The 20,993-nt window shown below is 40.2% G+C and overlaps 1 protein-coding gene across 6 annotated transcripts in view; it reads left to right on the top strand.

Annotated features, from left to right (window-relative positions):
- The window catches only part of KALRN (kalirin RhoGEF kinase), a 427,958-nt gene that overhangs the window by 349,263 nt on the left and 57,702 nt on the right, over positions 1 to 20,993 (top strand). For all 6 annotated transcript variants that reach the window (XM_077935013.1, XM_077935010.1, XM_077935009.1 and 3 more), the window contains 11 exons: positions 326 to 444; positions 1,833 to 1,899; positions 2,632 to 2,741; positions 3,923 to 3,992; positions 4,780 to 4,869; positions 10,242 to 10,334; positions 11,169 to 11,280; positions 11,970 to 12,160; positions 12,468 to 12,569; positions 14,614 to 14,756; positions 15,788 to 15,890. In XM_077935013.1, coding sequence (XP_077791139.1) covers positions 326 to 444; positions 1,833 to 1,899; positions 2,632 to 2,741; positions 3,923 to 3,992; positions 4,780 to 4,869; positions 10,242 to 10,334; positions 11,169 to 11,280; positions 11,970 to 12,160; positions 12,468 to 12,569; positions 14,614 to 14,756; positions 15,788 to 15,890 — 1,200 coding nt within the window. The remainder of the gene's footprint in view (positions 1 to 325; positions 445 to 1,832; positions 1,900 to 2,631; positions 2,742 to 3,922; positions 3,993 to 4,779; positions 4,870 to 10,241; positions 10,335 to 11,168; positions 11,281 to 11,969; positions 12,161 to 12,467; positions 12,570 to 14,613; positions 14,757 to 15,787; positions 15,891 to 20,993) is intronic.

Genomic DNA, 20,993 nt, shown 5'->3' on the forward strand with positions numbered 1-20,993 from the left:
TCCATTTCCTGAAGTCAAGTGAGAGGAAGGGGTACTGATGAAGCCTAGCAAATTGGTTGGGGAAAAGGACTGAAACCCTCCTACCACCTGCCAAATATGTGATGCATTTAGCCAGTCGTTAGTAGGTCTGTATGTGCAGTTGTTTGTTTGTTTTCTTTTTCTTTTTCTTTTTCTTTCTCTTTCTCTTTCTCTTTCTCTTTCTCTTTTTCTTTTCTTTTCTTTTCTTTTCTTCCAGCCCTATAGCCTTTTCTTTCACTTTGTAGATATGCTTACTTTTACAAAGCATAGAAATGTGTTTTAAATCCAAGACACTACTCTTTTTCAGGATAACAAGGACCTGGAATTAGACATCATTCCAGCAAGTCTGTCAGATCGCGAAGTGAAGCTGCGTGATGCCAATCACGAAGCTAATGAAGAAAAAAGGAAGTCAGCCAGAAAGAAAGAGTAAGTGGTGGGAAATGGGCACCTCACAAAACATAGCACATGAATGACAAACAGCAGCAGTTCCATGTGAACAATTCACCAAGCCCACCTATTTGTGAGGCAGGTGAGATATCCTCGCAGGAATGTTATGCAAACAAAAGACCAGAGTTTGGAGAGAAGTAAGATATGTGGGATAAGTCCATGCCTGATAAATTAAAAACGTAATTGTTTTTTCTTTCTATGTGTGTGTAACTAAATGCTAATTTATTCTTATTTATCAAGATAGAAACTCATATTTATATAACCACAACAAGATTAACAACATTTATACTTGATTCTAGAAATTTATTGAATTATGCAAGTATTATGCAAATTACATAGACATGCAGAGATGGCTACAATACATAAATCTTCAAACATGATATGATACATTCTAGATGTATTTCCATAATCCATGGAGAAAATACAAATATGCTAGAGACTAGGAACCAATGTAAACTGATGGGAAGGGAGAAATGGCTTGAGGAATTGCATTTTATTTACTTACTTATTAACATTTACCGTACTTTTATGTGTATAAGACTTTAAAATAAGGTTAAAAATCTGGGGGCATCTTATACACAGATAGTGCATATGCCCATTTTAAATTTGGGGTCCCCAAAAGTAGGCGGTGTCTTAGACATAGGGATGTCTTATACAAGGAAACATAAAGTATATCTCACTTTTCCTCCAAAGAGCTCAAGACAGTATACACAATTTCCTTTCCCCTGTTTTATCTCTGCAGCAATTCTGTGAGATAACTTAAACTGAGATAGTGTCTGGCCCAATCCAATGTCACCCAGTGTGCTTTGTGGCTTAGCGTGGATTTGACTGGATACCACCAGTCCCAGGCTGATTGCTACATCATAGAGGAGATACTTAAGTTCTCTTTTCATACATTACAAAAAACTGGAAAAGCAGAATAGTGTTCACACTTGCTTATTGCATGCATGAAGCAGTCCCTACACTTCCAGTTTGTAATCCCTCCATCCCTTAACATGAATGCTTTTCTAATTTGGAAATGATAGAATTGTTGAGTTGGAAGGGACCACAAGGGTCATCTAGTCCAACCCCCTGCAATGCAGGAATCTTTTGTCCAACGTGGGGCTTGAACCCATAACCTTGAAATGTTATAATACGTGATGAGATGGTCACATAAACAATATTTTATTCTTTCATTTACAATGTGTAATTTAGGCAGCCCAGAAAGATAACGACTACAATATTCTGTACACTTACTTTCAGCAAATATCCTTAGTATTGGTCTACGTAACATTGAAAGTATTTTTCTTTCTTTCTTACGAAGAATATAACAAAGAGAGAGTTTGTGTTTAATATACAGATTTACTCCCATGCATTTCTGCTCCTAGATTCATCATGGCTGAACTGCTTCAGACTGAGAAGGCCTATGTCAGGGATTTACATGAATGTTTAGAGGTATGTTTATAAAGGCTCTGTACTGTTTCTGATGGCTGGTGGTCATAATAACTACCACCATGATGTGGTGTTGTGGTCTTCAGTTATAGCAGGGTTTTCAAGGATTATAAACTTGCCTGGATGTAATAGTAGATGAGACCTGTGTGGAGGTTTGCTGTACTGTGCAGGCTGGTTCATAATGTTTGTGTTTTCACAATCTGAAAATGCAAAAGCCTTTGATATTTTCTACAGGTAGAATGGAAGGGGGTGCAATGTATGTGTTCAAAACTGATATATTACTCTTGCTGTAGACATGCAACACCATAAGTAATAGACAGCTTTTAATGTTGTATTTTTCAATTGTTTGTGGTGAAGTGTGTGTAAGAAATGTAATTATTATTATTAATTAGTGTGTGAAGACAAAAAGCTAACGTTCAGTTTGGACCTCAGAAAAAGCTTTTGTATGCATAGCAAAGAAAGAAAGAAAGAAAAGGTTATGGTAACTGAACCTTTGAACTAGCTGAAGGTGTGTCTGAACATCAAAGCATCTATCTAAATTTGTTGAGATATTTCTTATCACTTAAACATCCACATTCATTGTTTTGGTTTATTAGTTGTGTTGGTTTTTATTATTATCTTTTAGCTTAGAACTCCATGTTTTCTGAGATATTCTATGCCTTTGGCAAGAAAACTAGAAGATCTTTTTTGTTGTTGTGCACTTCTCTGTGTTTAAGAACTGCTGTTGTCTTTTAGACCTATCTTTGGGAAATGACAAGTGGCGTAGAGGAGATACCCCCAGGGATTCTTAACAAAGAGCACATAATTTTTGGCAACATCCAGGAGATTTATGACTTTCATAATAAGTACGTATTCCTCAACACTTTGAGAAAGGTACCCTTTTGGAAGCTTACTCTGTTTTGCAAAGCCAGGAACCAGCATTGAGGCCAAGTGTTCCTCTCCTCCGGCATCACACACTGGATCTGGTGGATAGACCCTGGCTTAATATTTAACAGTAAGCTACAGTTCCCTGGTTCAGACATAACAAGAACAAGCCAGGATCTTCATGCTGAAACCAGTGTGCCCTGAGACACAGAGCAGAGGAGGGACATGGAGAGGAGCGCTCAGTCCCAATGTTCGTTCATAGCTTCATATATAATTGATTATGAAGTGTCAAACAATTTGCAGGAGTGGGCTAATGTGTGGCAAGAACAGGTGCTGAGCTATGGAGGAGGAAAATAACTGTGCTATAGATTTTAACATGAGAAATATTAGGCAGCCCTGGCCTACCTGCTTATGCAGGCTGGAGACATGTTCTGTGCGATGACACTCCCCACTCATCTGCTCAGACCTACAATGTCTAGCAGGAATAAGACAGCTCAGGGATATCTAGTCCCAACTTTGAAACTCACGCTCTACGTAATAAGGAAATTGGCATGTCAATTATGCTAAGTATTACAGCCAGGCATGTGTGGATAAGGTAACCAAAGCTCAGTAACTTGCATTCACCTACCATGAAATGTGACTAATTCTGTACTAAAAGAAGAGTTGCTACTGAATGTCTCATAAAGAAAAAATCAAAGTGAATTTGAAAGGTGCTGCTCAGCTGCTCAAACATCTATAGCAAGGATAGGGAACACATGAGTTGTTGGTCTCCACAACTTCCATCAGTCCCACCCAGAACACACAGTGGTCAGGGATTATGGGAACTGAATCAAGTCTGTAGGAATTTCAAGGGGAAGGGAAATAATTTCTTTAAGATTATTGAAATGTCATAGGTTGAGGTTTGCACTTCTGTAATCTACTGACAGATTTTACGCTCAGCAACATTTGAGATGAATTCGGAGGGTCCTTTTTTCTGTGAAATATATGAAAGCATTTTTCATCATCCAGCACCTGCTTCAACTAGGTGGTTGTAATGTTCCCCTGAGTCACTCAACCAAATAGCGTTGGAGGGTGTACACTCTTTAATATCTTGTACCAGGTTGGTTGGGGTGCAGGTAGGGCAAGCATATTATAACCAGAGTCCTCTCTCTTACTTTTTCAGCATTTTTCTGAAAGAACTGGAAAAATATGAACAACTCCCTGAAGATGTGGGTCATTGCTTTGTCACCTGGGTAATGAGTCTTAACATAGCACCATTTATTAATGGATGTCTTGAGCATTTGTAACAGGGACTGAGTAGCTTTAAGTAGGCCAAAGTAGTGGACTGTGCAGTTCTTCAGGCAGTACTTTGTTGAATGGTAATTGAACCTTTATAAGGAAGTTTTCCTCAAACATTAATTTCAGCCATCTAGTAAGTCAGCTATTTGCAAAAGGTTGCAAATCATCACAGGGCACCAGACTTCTGCCAGTGGACAATCAGATCAATATAACACAATGCAACTTAAAATTGAAATTCCAGGGTTCATCTGCTAACATAGATTTGTTTTGATCAAATAACTTCTATGTACTAAGTACAAGTTTAAGACAGATCCAGAATTTTTAAGGTGGACAGTACCATAGGTAACAGCAACATTTATATTTCGATTTTTAGAAAATCTCAGTTCCTAATTTAATTATTTCTAAGCACCTCATCTTACATATTGTGCAAGATATATTTCTGTGGCAAAAAGGACTTTTAAATAGACACTGAAATATGTCAGTGGGCACTATAGATAAAATTTTCAAAAGGACACACATTTAATTAATAGGAAAGGCAATCATGATTTTCTTGTAGATTTTTTCTACTAGTCTAACATACTCTGTTATACTTTTTATTGTTCCTTTCATTTGCAGTACATTTCTAATTAGAGGGGACAGGCATAAAGTATTCATTTATTCTGTGGAAGTTGAATCGGAAATGGTGCAAGTACAACTCTTGATCATCTTGCCTTTCCCCACTCTTGGTGTTTATTTTCACAGGCAGATAAATTTCAGATGTATGTTACCTACTGTAAAAACAAGCCTGACTCCAGCCAGCTAATCCTAGAACATGCAGGAACATTCTTCGACGTAAGCGTTTATTGTTTTTCTATTTCAGATTAGACAATAACATGTTCTGCTCTTTTGCTGTTGCAATGGCTATCCAGTTTGGAGGCTTGTTGGTTATATGAGAGTTTTTTGCGCGTGTGGTATTAGACACCATGCAGCAGAGACTTGATGGCTGCCTCGGTTTCCCTCTCATCTCATTTTCTCCTGGCTGCCACTGAAAAATTAGAACTGCACTGGCCCAGTTCACACATAGCACTAAGCCAAACCATGGCTAAATATGAACATGCAAGTATGTACATACTTGTAGTAAACATTGTGACTGTTTAGCGCCTTCCCCAGTCCTACTGCTGCGCTACCTAGAGCTGTGCCATAGTTTGCTTAGCATTACTGTATGTCTGACCCTGGGCTTGTGGTTTATCTATCTCAATGGATCCAATCCAGACCTCTTTGGTGTTTCAGCCTGAGAGCTGCTGCAGCAAAACCTTCTGCCCTGGCCAGTTTGTGTGGAAGGACTGTGCAAGTGGTGGTGGTTATGCCACTTCATCAAACCTATTGCTATTGGCCAGGAGTTTGGATTAAATCTGCTCTCCTGAAGTCTCCGAAGCCCTGATGCACTAGTGGTACATTTTAATTTTCCCATACAACTCTTTGTATTCTGGTCTGATTCCATTAATAGAAGTGTAAATTCAGTGGGCAACTCAAATTTGAGTGAGAAATTTCAAATTCTAATGGCAGTGATTTGGGACTTTTTGCTAAAATCTGGATTGTGCTACCTACATTTTACTAATAGGATTCAAATTTACCCCTAATATTTGAGACTGTGTGTATTAAAAATATATATAAATTTAAAAGTCTGAGGGGAGAAATGAATATTGCTTAATTTTAAACAATTTTTAGGGCCAAACTAGGTGAAACATTAGAGATCTGTGACTGGTTCTGCCTTCTTTTCAGCAGATAACAGCCACAAGGAACCCATTCCAGATTAGGACAGCAGCACTATGGAATGAAGGTTAACTCTTTTTCCAAATGCTGTTTACCCAATGAAAATCCCCTGTCAACCACTGTTTTCTTTGCTTTGAGCCAAGGCAGTTTTTCAGGAACCAAAAATAAGAGTGGATAGCCTTTTTTACTGCACAGAACCACTCTCAGCTTGTGCTATAGGTAGGACTCCAGTTTGGCTGGGTCCCTGCTCTACTTAGCATAATGGTTAATCTAGTCCTAAATTGAACATCTCAAATTACAAATATCATCCCTTGGCAGTCTTTCCACCTAGATGCAGCTGTTAAAGTCTTATATGACTCGCCTCATTACACGCCCTTGATTACATTTTCTCTTTTTAGCTCATTGTTTAGAACATTTTCAAGTGAGTTAAGGAAAAAGAAAGGTGGAGAGAGTATTATTCTTTTTAATTGGGCAGCGTCCCATAGGAGTCTCTTTTAGAATTATCCCTGTCCCTTTGGTGAATATATGTGTGATAGTTAAATATATGAACCAGCAGGTGGCATTCTTGCCTACTCAAAGGTTTCTGGAAGGGATGTAACATTTCAGCAGATTTACATGTTTAACAGGGTATTGACACAGATTAGAACGCATTTGCCTGGCTAAGCTTTTCTAGCCCAGCTGCGTTATGCTGGTTGGAAATATTCTGATAATGCTTAATACAAAAAAAAGTTAATGTTTCATCCCATTTATGTTTTGCAAATGAGTGGTAGATTTTTCCTTTCTCTTTTTCAGTTTCTAGGCTAGAAAATCTCTTTTCCTGAAAAGCAACAGGAAGAAAAAGAAGCTGTCTTTTTGTGCATTTTGGAGAGTTAGTCTGACTGTACTTTGTCATAGCTGCTCACATAGTCATTCAATCATGCAAAAAGACTGCAAAATGTTCCTTGCTTGATTTGGCACCTCTTCAGGTGTCATTTTCAGAAGCAGGGCAGCAGAAAATCAGAGATGGGGAACATTATGGTGGAAATTAGGTCCTCTAGGAACATTATCAGATATCTTCTTGTCTAATTCTGGCCTTATACTTAGAACTGATTTTTTTTTTTTTTTTAGTGTGAGCTGACAGCAGTCTAAACTAACATTGGCACAAGATGGATAAAAGCCAACAATACTGGGCATAACCCAGGCAAAGTGCACAAAGAGTGGGTTGTGGAGGCCTCCTTCCACTAAAATTATCTGAATCCAGCCTGCAGGGCATTGTGGCTTCCCCTGCTGTAACCTGGCTAAACCAGAAGACAGCTTACCTGTGCCTTATTTATTTATTTATTTATTTATTTATTTATTTATTTACTTACTTAGTAAATTTATGTACCATTCCTCATCTAAAGATCACATATACTGTGTGCCTCCACACACAGCATCCAGTCGCCCAGGTAGGGACCATATCAAGGATGCAGATTAATCCTGATCAGGATGCAGTTGAGGAGGCTGGGCCATGATGAGAGTGTGTATTTCACAGCAGGGTGAGGGTTACAGTTTGGGGCGGCATTGGGTAGGACAACAGTGTGTTTGGGAACCATGTCTGTGTGTCCTGGGATCACTGTCAGTGTACTGCTGCTCTCTGTGAGGCCTGATGCCCAGGCCTGATGCCAGTGGTCAGACAGATTGGGCACTGGTCAGGAAGCCAAGGGGCTCAGCAGGATCCGTCTTCAACCCGGCCCACCTGTGCCTACAGGGCAGCTGGATGCTCATTTTAGCAGGTGGTGGTACCATATTATTATTATTATTATTAATTGAATTTGTATACCACCCTTCATTGGAACATCGCAGGACAGTTCACAATACAAAAATACAAAATGAGAACACAAAATACATAATACATAATAAAACAAAAACAAACCAGTGATAAGGACTGCATTCATCTGCTCCATTCCCAATGAGCCAAAATTCATTCAGGGATTGAATGTGGCTTCACATGCATGTTTCCTTGCCCATCCATGTGAGAGCTGCACTTCCTACACAGGGATAAGGAATAGTGTCATCTCATTCTGTGCAACTAGGTTCAAAAGCATCAGGGAAACTGAACTAATTAGGGCCCCTTCACTTGTTGCACACAGTTTCTGTATGGAAGGTACTTGCAGTTTGCGTAACAAAACAGGGAAGAGCTCAGTGGGTGGCCTAAGAGAAAACATGATCTCTCAGAGAATGATAACTTGGGTCTACTTTGCACAGTTGAAAGGATTACTGAACTAAACAAAAGAAGCACTGTATTAAGGATGGAGAACCAGCCTTTCTATTAATCCAGCACCCTCTCCTTCAAGCCCTATACTCTCATCAGCATAGGCCCAAACCCTCATACCAATGCCTGCCAAAGTAAGTCAACAGCCTCCATGCTTGGAAGCACTTGTATATTCAAAGAAGTGTCTGTGCCTTTCCATTCTTCCTCTGGCATTCTTGCCTGCTCTCAGAAGTGCTTGGATGCTCCAGGGAGTTTTCTGCAGCTCTCGACTTCTTCCAAAAGCACTTGGGTATGTTCAGAGGCACTTGTCCATTACTGCTGCCTCCCACTTATCCCAAAGCAATAATTATCCCAATCAGAGTTGTTTCATCTCCCTCAGTCACAACCAACATAAGCAAAATCAGACTTCAGATTTCTCTCTCACACACCGCCCTGTTGTTGTTAGATTGATTGAAAGAAAGCTTTCTGTTGTCATTGTCCCACTGGGGACAGAGAGCCCAGCTTGATATAAAAGACAAATAGCATAGGGCTACTTGAAAAAGCGAGATATAATACACAGAGATGGGGGAGGGCAGAGAGACACAGAGACTGAGATGAAGAGGGTGGAAGGGAAGGAGAGCAAAACTCCTGACGCCCTGAACTGTAGGAAGGAGTAGCCTGATAAGATGAATCTGGAGAATCTAGAACAGGGAAAGCTGAATGTTATACAAAAGCATGCACCCAAATGTGTATTTGTGGGGAAGGATGGGTGTGAAAGGGATGTGAATAGGGTGTGTATGTGGTTCCACCCCCACCTACTTTTGCTTTATTCCCTTCTGCTGGCATGTGGCCTCCAGATGTTTACCCATTGGGAATGTGGCCCTTGAGCTGAAAGCTTTCTCCTGCACATGCACTATATGCTATATGTAACCCTATATGCAATTGAAATTAATAAGAAACCCATGTATAGATTGTAACTTGTGACTACATGCAAGTCTTTCATTATCCATGCCACATGCTCTGAGAAGCCACGGCCAACTAAGTTTTCTCAGTGTGAGGAGAAACTTTTTATCAGAAGTTACGATCGACACACTAGGTTTTGTACATATCCTTAAACTAATTCTTACAGTAATTGACTGTTGAAATGGGAATCAGTCATGGGGCAAAACAGAGCATCATTCACTAAAGCATTACATTGTGCCTTGGAAATGAAGCAGAGCTGACTGTCTTTACTCAGCAACTCTCTTAACACATAGGTGGATTCTTGCTGCTTCCTGATTTCTCCAGACTGGAACTATACAATATCAAAGTTGCACCTTCCTCTGAGAGCAGCTGCTGCTCGTTCTTGCTACATGCACTGCAGTAGCTCAAATTGTAGGGGTCCAGAGTGGGCCTGGCCTCGTTACCTTTTGTAATCACCCCTTAAGAACATAGTTTTGCTAAAATAGGAGAGGGGGAGTCAGGAGTTAGGCCTTATTGATTTCATAACAAACTCCCTTGTCCTGCTCTGTCATAACTTGAGCAATGCCAAACACTTTTGTTTCGGGAAATTTTAAATTGTGTCACTGCACATCTTTGTTTAGATACACTACACAGAAACAAAGCACTTCAGTTTAGGAGCAATTTGAAGAAGACAGGGAAAACTCTCCTATGTCTACAGATTGTGATGAGAATCAGGAAGATTTAACTGGCTTTCTCTTGTTTGCTGAACAGAAAAGGAACAATACATATTATGCCCCATTAATTTTGTTGGGGCTGTATTTTACTCAGATTTAGTAAACCATGCTCAAAGGGTTCCTGCAAGTTAAAAAGCAATCGAAATTTCCATATGTAGAAGGGGCTTAGTGATTCCCCCACCATCCCTGCCAAAATATTAAAATTGATCTTGGCTTTAATGTTAATTATCAAGAAAAAGTCACCTTTTTATGGGAGTAAAGATCTGTTTAAAACAACCCATTTATTATTTTACTGGGAAAGCCTTAACTGACATATTTGTATTGAACGGTCTCCCTCAATGACCACAAGGAATGTTATAAAATTTCTCTGTGGATATACTGTTATCCATCAGGTAACCACATAATAATTATCTATTTTAAAAAAAACTGGTCAGCCCAGGTATTGTGCAGCTAAAATTGATTATGTGTGGCTGCTTTTTAAACTGACTAAGTCTAGGAACTTTTTCATCGTGTTCTATTTATATGTTTAACTTAACTGTGGTTTTGTTTTGACTTTTTTAAAGGAAATTCAGCAGAGGCATGGTCTGGCCAACTCCATTTCCTCATACTTAATCAAACCTGTCCAGAGGATTACCAAATACCAGCTTTTATTGAAGGTACATCAGTGATTTGTTTCTACTCTTATGATACTTATTTGCATATGCCTTTATTTAACTGATGGTACACTAACTGAGGGGAATGTGAATCCCACACCAGCTCAGATTGAGTAATCTAACTTAGATTTCATTTACAAGGTACATTGTGATACTAGATAGCAGGCTTGGAGACTCATTAAGTTTTTCATTGTTATAATAATATATGTTGCGTTTCTTCCTTGTCCTCTCCTGGTTCTGCTTCTGTTGTGCTACCCAGGGCTAAGCGACGGTTTGGCTTAGCATCACATCTGAACCTGAGGATGTGGTTTGTTTCCTCTAAACAAAGCATGAGTTGTAAATCAAGAGCAAACCATAGTTGTGGCTCATGGTTTGTCTGTAGTAAGACAAACAGCAAGCCTGGGTTTGGATATACTGCTAAGCCAAACCATAGCTTTACCCCAGGTAATGTGGGAGCAGCAGAACTGGAGGAGGAGCATAGCAGTCACTATAATCTCTCCAGGAACCCACATGTTTGCTCGTCTGCAAGTCACTATCAAAATGGCATGGGTCACATGCAAAGTCACTGGGTGGAGCTCAGAGATGGTTGGGTCACAAAGGAGAAAACGGGCTGAAGCAATATTGTGATAATAATACCCAGTACTGAACTTAACTTTAATATTCAGTAAAGTAGAGAATGAGTGTTTGTTATTGATGTTATATCAACATTATCTACATCTGACAAGATACACACTCATCCAGGTGCCTAATACCTTGATTTGAAAGTTCTTATTGACTGCAAAATAAGGAAGCAGCAATCTTTTATGGGGTTCAGTTTTGTTTTCTGTTTCTCTTCAGGAGCTTTTAACATGCTGTGAAGAAGGGAAGGGAGAACTCAAGGATGGTTTGGAAGTGATGCTCAGTGTTCCCAAGAAAGCCAATGATGCCATGCATGTTAGCATGTTGGAAGGTAAGCATATTTTGACAGCAGGGAGAGGAATGTTACTAAATACATACATACATACACACATACACACATACTGTACATGAATGAATACGCCAGTAAGTGCAGAAGTGAGCATTCTTTTGGATGGATAAATAGATAACTGCATTTACTGATACTTGGCTTTACTAACTTTGCAGATTCCTGCTCCCAAAGAAAGAATGAAAGAAAGAACGAACTTGAGACTGTCTATAACTTGTGCCACACATTCTTAAAAGTTTTTGTTTTCAACACACAACATACCTCCTTGAAGTTGCCACGCTTTGTCCAAGTTTAACTAGTACCCCATTCCTTTCTCGACACATCTTCACCAATCCCTTTCCCTCTTGTTGCATAATATATATATATTTGTTCTGTACAGTAGTTTTGTACAACTTTAGCAAGTGTGTATTTGCATCAGAGTTCCAAAGGGCCATTGCTTCCTCATCCCATTTATGGAATCCCCCTTTTGGGAAGGAAAAGGGGGTCTCGGTGGTGGAACACAAGATTGATATGGCAAGGAGGTCAGACACAATCTCGGACTTGCACAGAATTTCATGGCATTTATAGATATGGCACATATGTCCTCTTCCCTTACTTTTGGTAATTCTTTAGAGAACAAGTTTCATTTCATGATCTTTATGTTTTTCATTTGATCTGATTTGTTTTATATGCAGGATTTGATGAAAATCTGGATGTTCAGGGAGAACTGATCCTTCAAGATTCCTTTCAAGTGTGGGACCCCAAATCTCTCATCCGGAAGGGTCGTGAGAGACATTTGTTTCTCTTTGAAATTTCTCTTGTTTTCAGCAAAGAGATCAAAGATTCTGCAGGGCACACTAAATATGTTTACAAGAACAAATTACTGGTATGTTTGCTGAGACTAGGATGAATGTTTGTATGGGCTTATTTTTTAAGTATGAAGGGCAGGGAATTAAGGTGTGCATGTCTTTGTAACAAATTTGGAAGATGCTAGCAGTTTGGTGCCACATCCCATGAGGATTAGCTTTATTCTACTTTACTTGGGAAGCAATTGCAGAGGATACCTGAAAAGGCTTAACACTATTCAATAAAGTTACATTCGTTGCAGTATGATACTAGATGTGAGTTTCTTCCTAGCCTCAGTTCTAAGTCTGTAGAAAACATGTTTCCCAACCATCTCTCTTTCCTAACAGACCTCAGAGCTGGGAGTGACAGAGCATGTGGAAGGAGATCCCTGCAAATTTGCCTTGTGGTCTGGACGGACTCCCTCCTCTGATAACAAAACAGTGCTGAAAGTGAGTCTCCAAGTTTATTTTCTGTGTCTTCATCTCATTGTTCTACCTCAGCAGCCATATGTTGTTAGATAAATCTAGCTCTGTGGTACAGCTGGCAGTTTGATATTGAGTTTGATGTAGAATAGAGTCCAGTTCTTCAGATTGTGGTTCCTTAGCAGTTCTCTACTTCCACAGCTGGGAGACTGCATACCTATACAATCCACTTGATGATGTTGCATTCATAATGATGTAGCAGCTGAACTGGCTTTGAGGTAGGAGTTAGGATGCTGTGCCCATATGATTTAGCCACCTTGGGTCCTGTGCTGTGATGGGGATTCAGATCCTGCCAAACAGAATGGCTCCTGTTCACCCACTCTCCCCATTTCAGGGCTTTCTACCAGCAAGTGATTGGGTTATTCCCCCCCCCCCCAAGCTACTTATCACCAATTGGCCTAAATGTTTCCCTCATGTCTTCCCAAGAACAACTTAAAGTAGCGTAAAGTTAAAGGACCCCTGACTGTTAGGTCCAGTCGTGGACGACTCTGGGGTTGTGGCACTCATCTCGCTTTGACCGAGGGAGCCGGTGTACAGCTTCCGGGTCATGTGGCCAGCATGACTAAGCCGCTTCTGGCGAACCAGAGCAGTGCATGGAAACGCCGTTTACCTTCCCGCCAGAGCGGTACCTATTTATCTACTTGCACTTTGTGCTTTCAAACTGCTAGGTTGGCAAGTGCTGGGACAGAGCAACGGGCGCTCACCCCGTTGCGGGGATTCAAACTGCCGACCTTCTGATCGGCAAGCCCTAGGCTCTGTTGTTTAACCCACAGCGCCACCCGGATAGAACTTGGCTTAAGACATGCATGGTGAATAATCAGAGATAACAAGGTTTTAATGAAGCATAGATAAAAGTGTACTAAAGTGATACAATAATTTCTTAAGAAAAGGGTTTTACGTGGAAAGGTTATAGAAAAACAAACTCAACCCACAAATGGAGCAAAAAACAACAACAAATTAATCATGAAGGCTTACACACAAATTCCACACACTCTCTAGTCACATTCCTTAAGGCTACAGACTTAGGACCATCTTGCAGTATTGATCTGCCTCTCTAAGGATTTCCTGGGTACTTGTAACCTGAAAGTTCATTTGATTTACAAATCAAACAACACACCTTTCAAAGGCTTGAAAGAGAATGATGGCCCTTGTCCTTGATAGACAACATACTTTCCTAACTAAAACGAGGCACCTAGCAAGTTAATTTTTTTTTTTAAAAAAAGTAAGGTCTAGAAGGTTGATAGGAAATTAAATCATGCCCAGGCATTGCTAGGAAAAGTCCATGTGGTCCAATTGAATGCAGATCAGGTACAAATTATCAGATTCATGAGACTGAAGTAGTCTGCAGGGGGGGTTTTAAAATTGGTTTTTATTAAAGATTTTCTTATGTTAAAAAACAAACACATAAACAAGGAAGAGGACATATAGCGACTCCATTTTCAATTCATAGAGTCTTTTTCATAGTTGGTTTATGTTCGGTATGAGAGACTATTGTTATAGACATGCAGTTGTGGGGGGAGAGGGGGGAGGGGGAAATGGTCTGTGGTGTTGACGTGTTGTGACGTAAGGAATGTATTTGCTATTCATTGCTTATAACAGAAGAGAATCAAGTTCACTGAAAGTTCCTTTATAGTATCCCCCCCCCCCCCGCCCCTTAACTACTGCCCAGTCTCTCTGAATTGTTTTTTACTCTAACGATTTTTTCACCACCTGAACAAGCTGGTCATTTTTGCTGATTGATTTTGTTTTAACAAGGACCTTGTAGCATACAGAAATCCTAGTGATGGAACAACATCCTATTTCCCCCTCTGTCAGGCGTATTGTATTTCATGTACTACACACATTTATCTGGTTTTTGCTAAAGCAGCTGGTCAGGTGCTTTTGACACTTGAACTACTTATGATTTACCCAGGCAGATTGTTCTCTAATGAAGAACAAAGGAATGGAAGAAACTGAAACAAAGCACTAGAACATGAAGCCATACTTCTGCTTTCTCTGTTGAATTCTTTAGGCATCCAATATTGAAACAAAACAGGAGTGGATAAAAAATATTCGGGAAGTGATTCAGGAAAGGATGATACACTTAAAGGGAGCCTTGAAAGAGCCAATACAGCTCCCCAAAACCCCAGCAAAGCAAAGAAACAACAGTAAGAGGTAATCTTAGTAATTCCTTGGAATAGTCATGATTTTTAATCACTTGATGCTCTGCTTAAGGTAATTGGTTTGCTATGCAATGGCTTTGTGAAGATTTGTCAGTGAGGGAGAAATTGTATAAATAGCTGTTTCAGTGGATATCAACAGCACAATAAACTTTGTCTACAGGGATCAGTTTCTCCCATAGCCATAACCTTGGATCCAGCAGAAATCAGGCATGGCTCTGTCTCTCAGCTGCCCAGCTGGTTCCTTGCTTCTAGTTCACACTCCTCAACTCTGGCCTTTGTCTTTCTAACTAACAGTTATATGTGGGAGCCCCCACACCCCCGACCCAATTTACCTCTAGCTTGGACCACTTCCTTTGTTAACCTTAGCAACCCATACTTAGCCGGCCATTACCAAGAAACTTGCCTGGCTATTCCAGCAATTGAATCCTTGTTGGATCCAGGAATTAGAAGGGACTCAGGCATACAACCTGCCCCCTGCTACATACCAAAAAAACACACAATAGTAAAACTTACGGAGAGAACATTTGAATGGAAAGGTAGGAAATACTCCAAACTCTTGTAAAATGGAGGAAATATATAAATGGAGGGGAAGGGTATCAATACATTAATGTTTTGTACGTTTTCCCTTAAAGATTGTTATGATTTCTTAATTCAAACTACTAAAAATGCAAAGACTGAGAAATGACCCTTGGCAATTGGCGTCCGTTTTCCAAAACAGCAAGGCTATAATCTAGATAGCTTGGTTTGGTTATGTGAGAAATCCAAGCAGAATGGGCTATGGGCAGGCCACCCTCATTACAGAGCTATTTTAAGAAACATTGCTGTCACCATATAAGCCCAGGATAGTCAATTTCCAAGAGCAAACATGGTTATTATGTGCTAGCTTCATGGTAGAGGTGACATCATTCTAAATTACAGATTGAGTTGTAACACTAATGTGATCGGCTGAGCAACTGACTTTTCACACACTAGCAGAGCAGTTTTCAAATCCATTGACAAAATTTTCTGGTTCTTTCCCCGCAGAGAGGGAGGAGAAGATGCCGACAGCCAAGGAGATGGGAGCAGTCAGCCAGACACAATTTCAATTGCATCCAGAACTTCTCAAAATACAGTGGACAGTGACAAGGTAGGATTTGTTCTTGAAAATATAGCACTGCTGATTCTAGGTAGAAGAATCTGAAGTATTAAGCTGTCGTCAGAGATAAAAATTAAGTGTTCTATCTTTTTGGAACGGTTTAAACTGTCCGTTTATGTTCCATGGCTGCATAGAGTTCATATCAGGTCATGTCCAACTTTGTCCCTCAGCTGACAGAAGTCTCTTTGATCCTGTGGAGGTTTCCATGAGTGGAAAGGGACAGGAGGTGATTTTTGCAAATTTCCCTTGTGCCCCTTTCCATTCTATTCAAAAACATCCTCTGGAGCAGATTTCAGGGGCACAGAAAATATTACCTCCTCCCTCAGGAGCTTGTACAGTGTCCCTCAGGAGGTTGTGGATTCTCCTTCCTTGGAGGTTTTTAGGCAGAGGTTGGATGGCCATCTGTCATGGATGCTTTAGCTGAGATTCCTGCATTGCAGGGGGTTGGAATAGATGACCTTTGGGTCCTTTCCAACTCAAAGATTCTATGATTCAATGTTTCTGCATTTCTACTCATAGAAGCTTCAATTGGATCAAATTGCCCTTCTCTCAGCGAAGGAACACAATTGAATACAACTCATTCTTTGTGAGTGTGAGTATCCCAGAAAAGTAAAGCAGCCAGGCTGGATTCGCTCCATAAATTGGATCCAGGGTTATTTTTTCTTTCTTTCTTGGCACATTGGCATTTTGAATTGCACATCATCCTTAAGTAGTTATCACCAAGAATTTATGTGATGCAAATGTAAAAGAGCTGAGTTGCACTCAAATCTGTGGCACCGTAACATGGAAAAGACTTTCCTTTCCAAGTAATGTCCATGTGTTACTCCTGCTCTGTAATAGCAGGTGGAGGAGGAAGGATGGACAAGGAGGCAAGGGCTGATTAGCAGGGCCAGCCTGATAGCATAAGCAACCCAAGTAGTCACTTGGGGAAGGTATGTTTTTAAGGTTGTAGGTAGATTAGTGTGTGATTTGTGATTTGTAGCCCAGAAACTCTTTCAATATTCTGGTGGCCATCAGGGTACTACTTCTGGATTGAGGGAGGCTCTGCTTGCTTCCTCAAAATTTTAAGGCACACATTTCAGATTGTACAGCACAATTGCTTGGAGCCATAGACAGATGGGGAATGTGAGCTTGTTGGACCCTGGAAATTGGTGGTGTTAGAAGAGGCCCTGTCAGGAATTGATAAACCACATATGAAGAGGGCTGCCAGGTCCAGGAACTCAAATGCACTTCAGCAAGAACAGCACAAGACTTTAGTGCGGTGTCCAAGGTGCAAAACCTGGTAAGGAGTCATTTTGTGGGGTTGAATAGTCTCTATCTTTTCTCTCTTTGACATAGTGGAATGCTTGAAGATGATTGGATTCTGTTTTCATTGAATGCATTGTTCAGATCTGGATATTCAGTTGCCATATTAATTTGATTGGGAACAGAAATGCATTTGCTTGGTATTGTTTCCTGATCTTTCAGCGGTGACAGATAGATGATAGATAGATAGATAGATAGATAGATAGATAGATAGATAGATAGATGATAGATAGATAGATGATAGATAGATGATAGATAGATAGATAGATAGATAGATAGACAGACAGATAGACAGATAGACAGATAGATGATAGATAGACAGATAGACAGACATATAGATAGATAGAGTCCCAAAGCACACAATTCAGAATGCAGACTTCTGATTCAGTGTATCTGAAGAAGTGTGCATGCACACGAAAGCTTATACCCAGAACAAACTTAGTTGGTCTCTGAGGTGCTACTGGACAATTTTTTTATTTCATTTCGACTGCATCAGACCAACACGTCTACCTACCTGAATCTAGAATCATGCAGAAGCAATTACTGAGCTGTAGTTTGCTGATTGCTATTGAGTCTTGAAATAACACTGTTTGGTTCAGGTACAAAAGCAGTAAAGGTATAAAAAATTTCCTAAACTGCCTGAAGAGTATTGTCTGTGGTACATTTGGGACAATGTTATGGTACATGCCATAGAATTATAGAAGTGTAGAGTTGGAAGGGTCATCTAGTACAAAACCCTGCAATGCAGGAATCTGAACTAAACCATTGATGGCCATCCAACCTCTGCTTAGAAACCTCCAATGAAGGAGAGTCCACAACCACCTGAGGGAGTCTGTTCCATGGTCGAACATATGTCCTTTCCAGAAGCAGGGTAAATATCATAAGCAGCATTGTTGGCAGAGCAAACCTGTGAAACAGGAGTAAATCTTAAATGAATAACTTTTATAGGAGTCCTAAGATATACAAATTATGTTTGCATTAAAGGCATATTCCGGTGTTATTGGTTTAATTTCCTTCCAATAAAGTGGCAGTCATATGATCCTTCACAGATGTCTAAAAGGTCAGTAGGGCTGGGCAAATGCACTGTTCCAAACACATTGTTCAGAAGCAGCACAAAAGTTAGGTATACTTCTTCCTTTTGTTTTGTTTTCTTAGGACCAATTTTGTATGTGGTTTGCTTAAGCGATTAGAGATCAAGCTCTAGTTTGTTATCATGGTTGTACACTTGCTTAACTTTCTTGGCAGTCTGAATCTCTGAATTTCAATTTTTTTTTGTAAAGAATGACATAATACAATTAAGCACATAATCAAAGCCCTTGAGAAACCACAATAATCTTGCTCACAATATTAGTGACCTTAAAGCAAGGAACCAAGTCTGTTGGCAATACATTTTGAAGTCTGCAATATTTTGTCTGAAGGATCTTTTTCTTTTTTTCATTTCGAAATTTGGAAACTGTGGCAGAATTTAGACTGTACACCTTATCCTGACTATTGCAAACCCTAGCAGCTGGCAGTAGATCTACTCACTTATTGACCACTCTGGCCACCAACATCCCCATCCTCAAAGAAGATTATGCATTTTCTGAGAATTTAAGGCAAATTTCCCATGGCAACACATCTGCAGTGCCTCTCCAGCTGTTCCCATCCCTGCAAAACTGAAGCAAAGGCCAATCATTCAGTGATTTCCTATTATGTGCATATGTCACACATTGCTTTCTCAGGGAGTGATGCAGGTTTTTTGAAACATCCAAAGGCTGCATGTTACAGGTGGAAAAAATGATTTCTAACCGGTCACATTTATACTAAAACATACTCAGCCAATTTATATACCACTCACTGAAAATATATATACAGTGGTACCTCCAGTTGCGGACGGGATCTGTTCCAGAGGTCTGGCCGGATCCTGAGGTTTTCGCAACTGGAGAGACTGCGTCTGCGCACACGCGTGTGGCAAAAACCCGGAAATATACTTCCGGGTTTGCGGCTTACGTATCCCGAAGTTTACATCACCGGAGGGATATGTAAGCGAACGTACGACTGTATGTGTGTGTGTGTGTGTGTGTGTGTGTGTGTGTGTGTGTGTATTCCTGTAGGCTGTGAACAATAAGAAAAAAATATCCAGGCTGTATTAATGCCATTAGAAATAGTGTCTGAACAGTTCGACCCATTGGGTTGATATGGTGGCAGAATTTACCTGTCTCTTGCCTTCCATTTGCCTGCTCTTCTACTGCCTGTGTTCATTTTGCTTGACTCAATATGCAGCTTGCTTGCTTGCTTGCTTACTTACTTACTTTGTGCCTTAGTTATGCAACTGCTAAAATTCATCAAGTTCCATCTACCACAGTCAGGAGCCAGGGACCCATGGGGCTCTCATCTGAAGTCCATGCTTATATTATATTTTCATATTGTAATGTATGGTATGGAGACTCCCTTCTGTTTGACTTGTATTTTGGTAACTTATTTCAAATTTTCTCCATGATGGGAAGGGGGCAGAATATGATTGTCACTTTGCCTTTTAGAGTTCTAGTCTGGCTTGTATTATTTTTGCGCATGTGTCTTCCTGCGATGACACTGGGGAGCTGTAGAGGGAGGTTGGGCAAGCAGCTCTGTGTTGCTTGATGTCCTGTTTGGCTTGCATCATTGTGGATCCTGATTGGCTGCTGGAACATGGAGGAGGAAGCGTTGGCAGCTCCAGTGGCATTTAACTATTTTTTAAAGTTAAATGTTTCTTTGGTGAGCATGAAGTCTCCCTTTGACAATACAACTCAGAATCCACTTATGATAACTTTCCCATATGGATTATCTGCAGAGGAATAGACAATGCCCTTTTTACCTTCAAATGTGCTGCTATCAAATATGCTGCCAACAGTCTTTATTCTGTATTGATGTAGCTCCCTCTCCCCAAATAGAAAACTCTTTTTATTCTAGTGGTCATAACTGTTTCAAGTGTAAGAATCAAACAACAGAACAAAACGCTGTGTGGTTAGTGTTTTATATAAAGGCAGTGCTTTTTTTCAGGGGTTACTCAAGGGTACACGGTACCGGTACACCTCTCTTTTTTTGTTAAAAAATGTGGCACTTACTGTAACAGCTTCATGGTGAGTACTGGCACCTGTTTTTCTAGAAACAAGCACTGTATACAGGAATCAAGTCTTATCTATCAGATAGTAAAGAGAATGCCACCGTAGAGCAGGTGTACATTCCTGCAACATGTATCCTCAAATCTCCCCCCCCCCCCAACACACATATGGAAGTGGAGCCAATTCAGTAAGTGGGAATTATAAGAGCAGGCGCAGGTTGAGATTCTGAATGCACACCCTCCCCATCCCTCCCTAGCAATAGAGAAACAAAGACTGGACTAAAATGCAATTCTCTGGCAGAAACAGCAGTTTCCCACCAAAGTCCAAGTAAGAGGTTAAAGCAATCAAGTTCTGAGAACTCTTCATTGACCTACCCCAATAAATGCTCACCACACAGGTACTAATGTGAGACATCCGGTTGTTATTAATTAGTAATTTCAAAAGGTTAGGGTGCATGACTCACAACGAAAAATAATGAAAAATAAACAGTGAAAATTCATGTTATTTATTTATTCATTTGTTTGTTGAAAATCTGATGCCCTGCACTTCCAATGCATTTGCATCACTCATGGTGGCAGATGGTTATCTACGCACAGCATTTTGTGGGTGGTGTCACTGACGTCTCTTCTGGAGACTTCAATGCCTGAATTTGTGTGCGTATGTAATCAATGGTGACACATACATTATTGCTTTCTTTCCTGGATTATTT

This window comes from Podarcis muralis, chromosome 1 (assembly GCF_964188315.1).
Source record: "Podarcis muralis chromosome 1, rPodMur119.hap1.1, whole genome shotgun sequence".
Lineage (NCBI taxonomy): Eukaryota > Metazoa > Chordata > Lepidosauria > Squamata > Lacertidae > Podarcis > Podarcis muralis.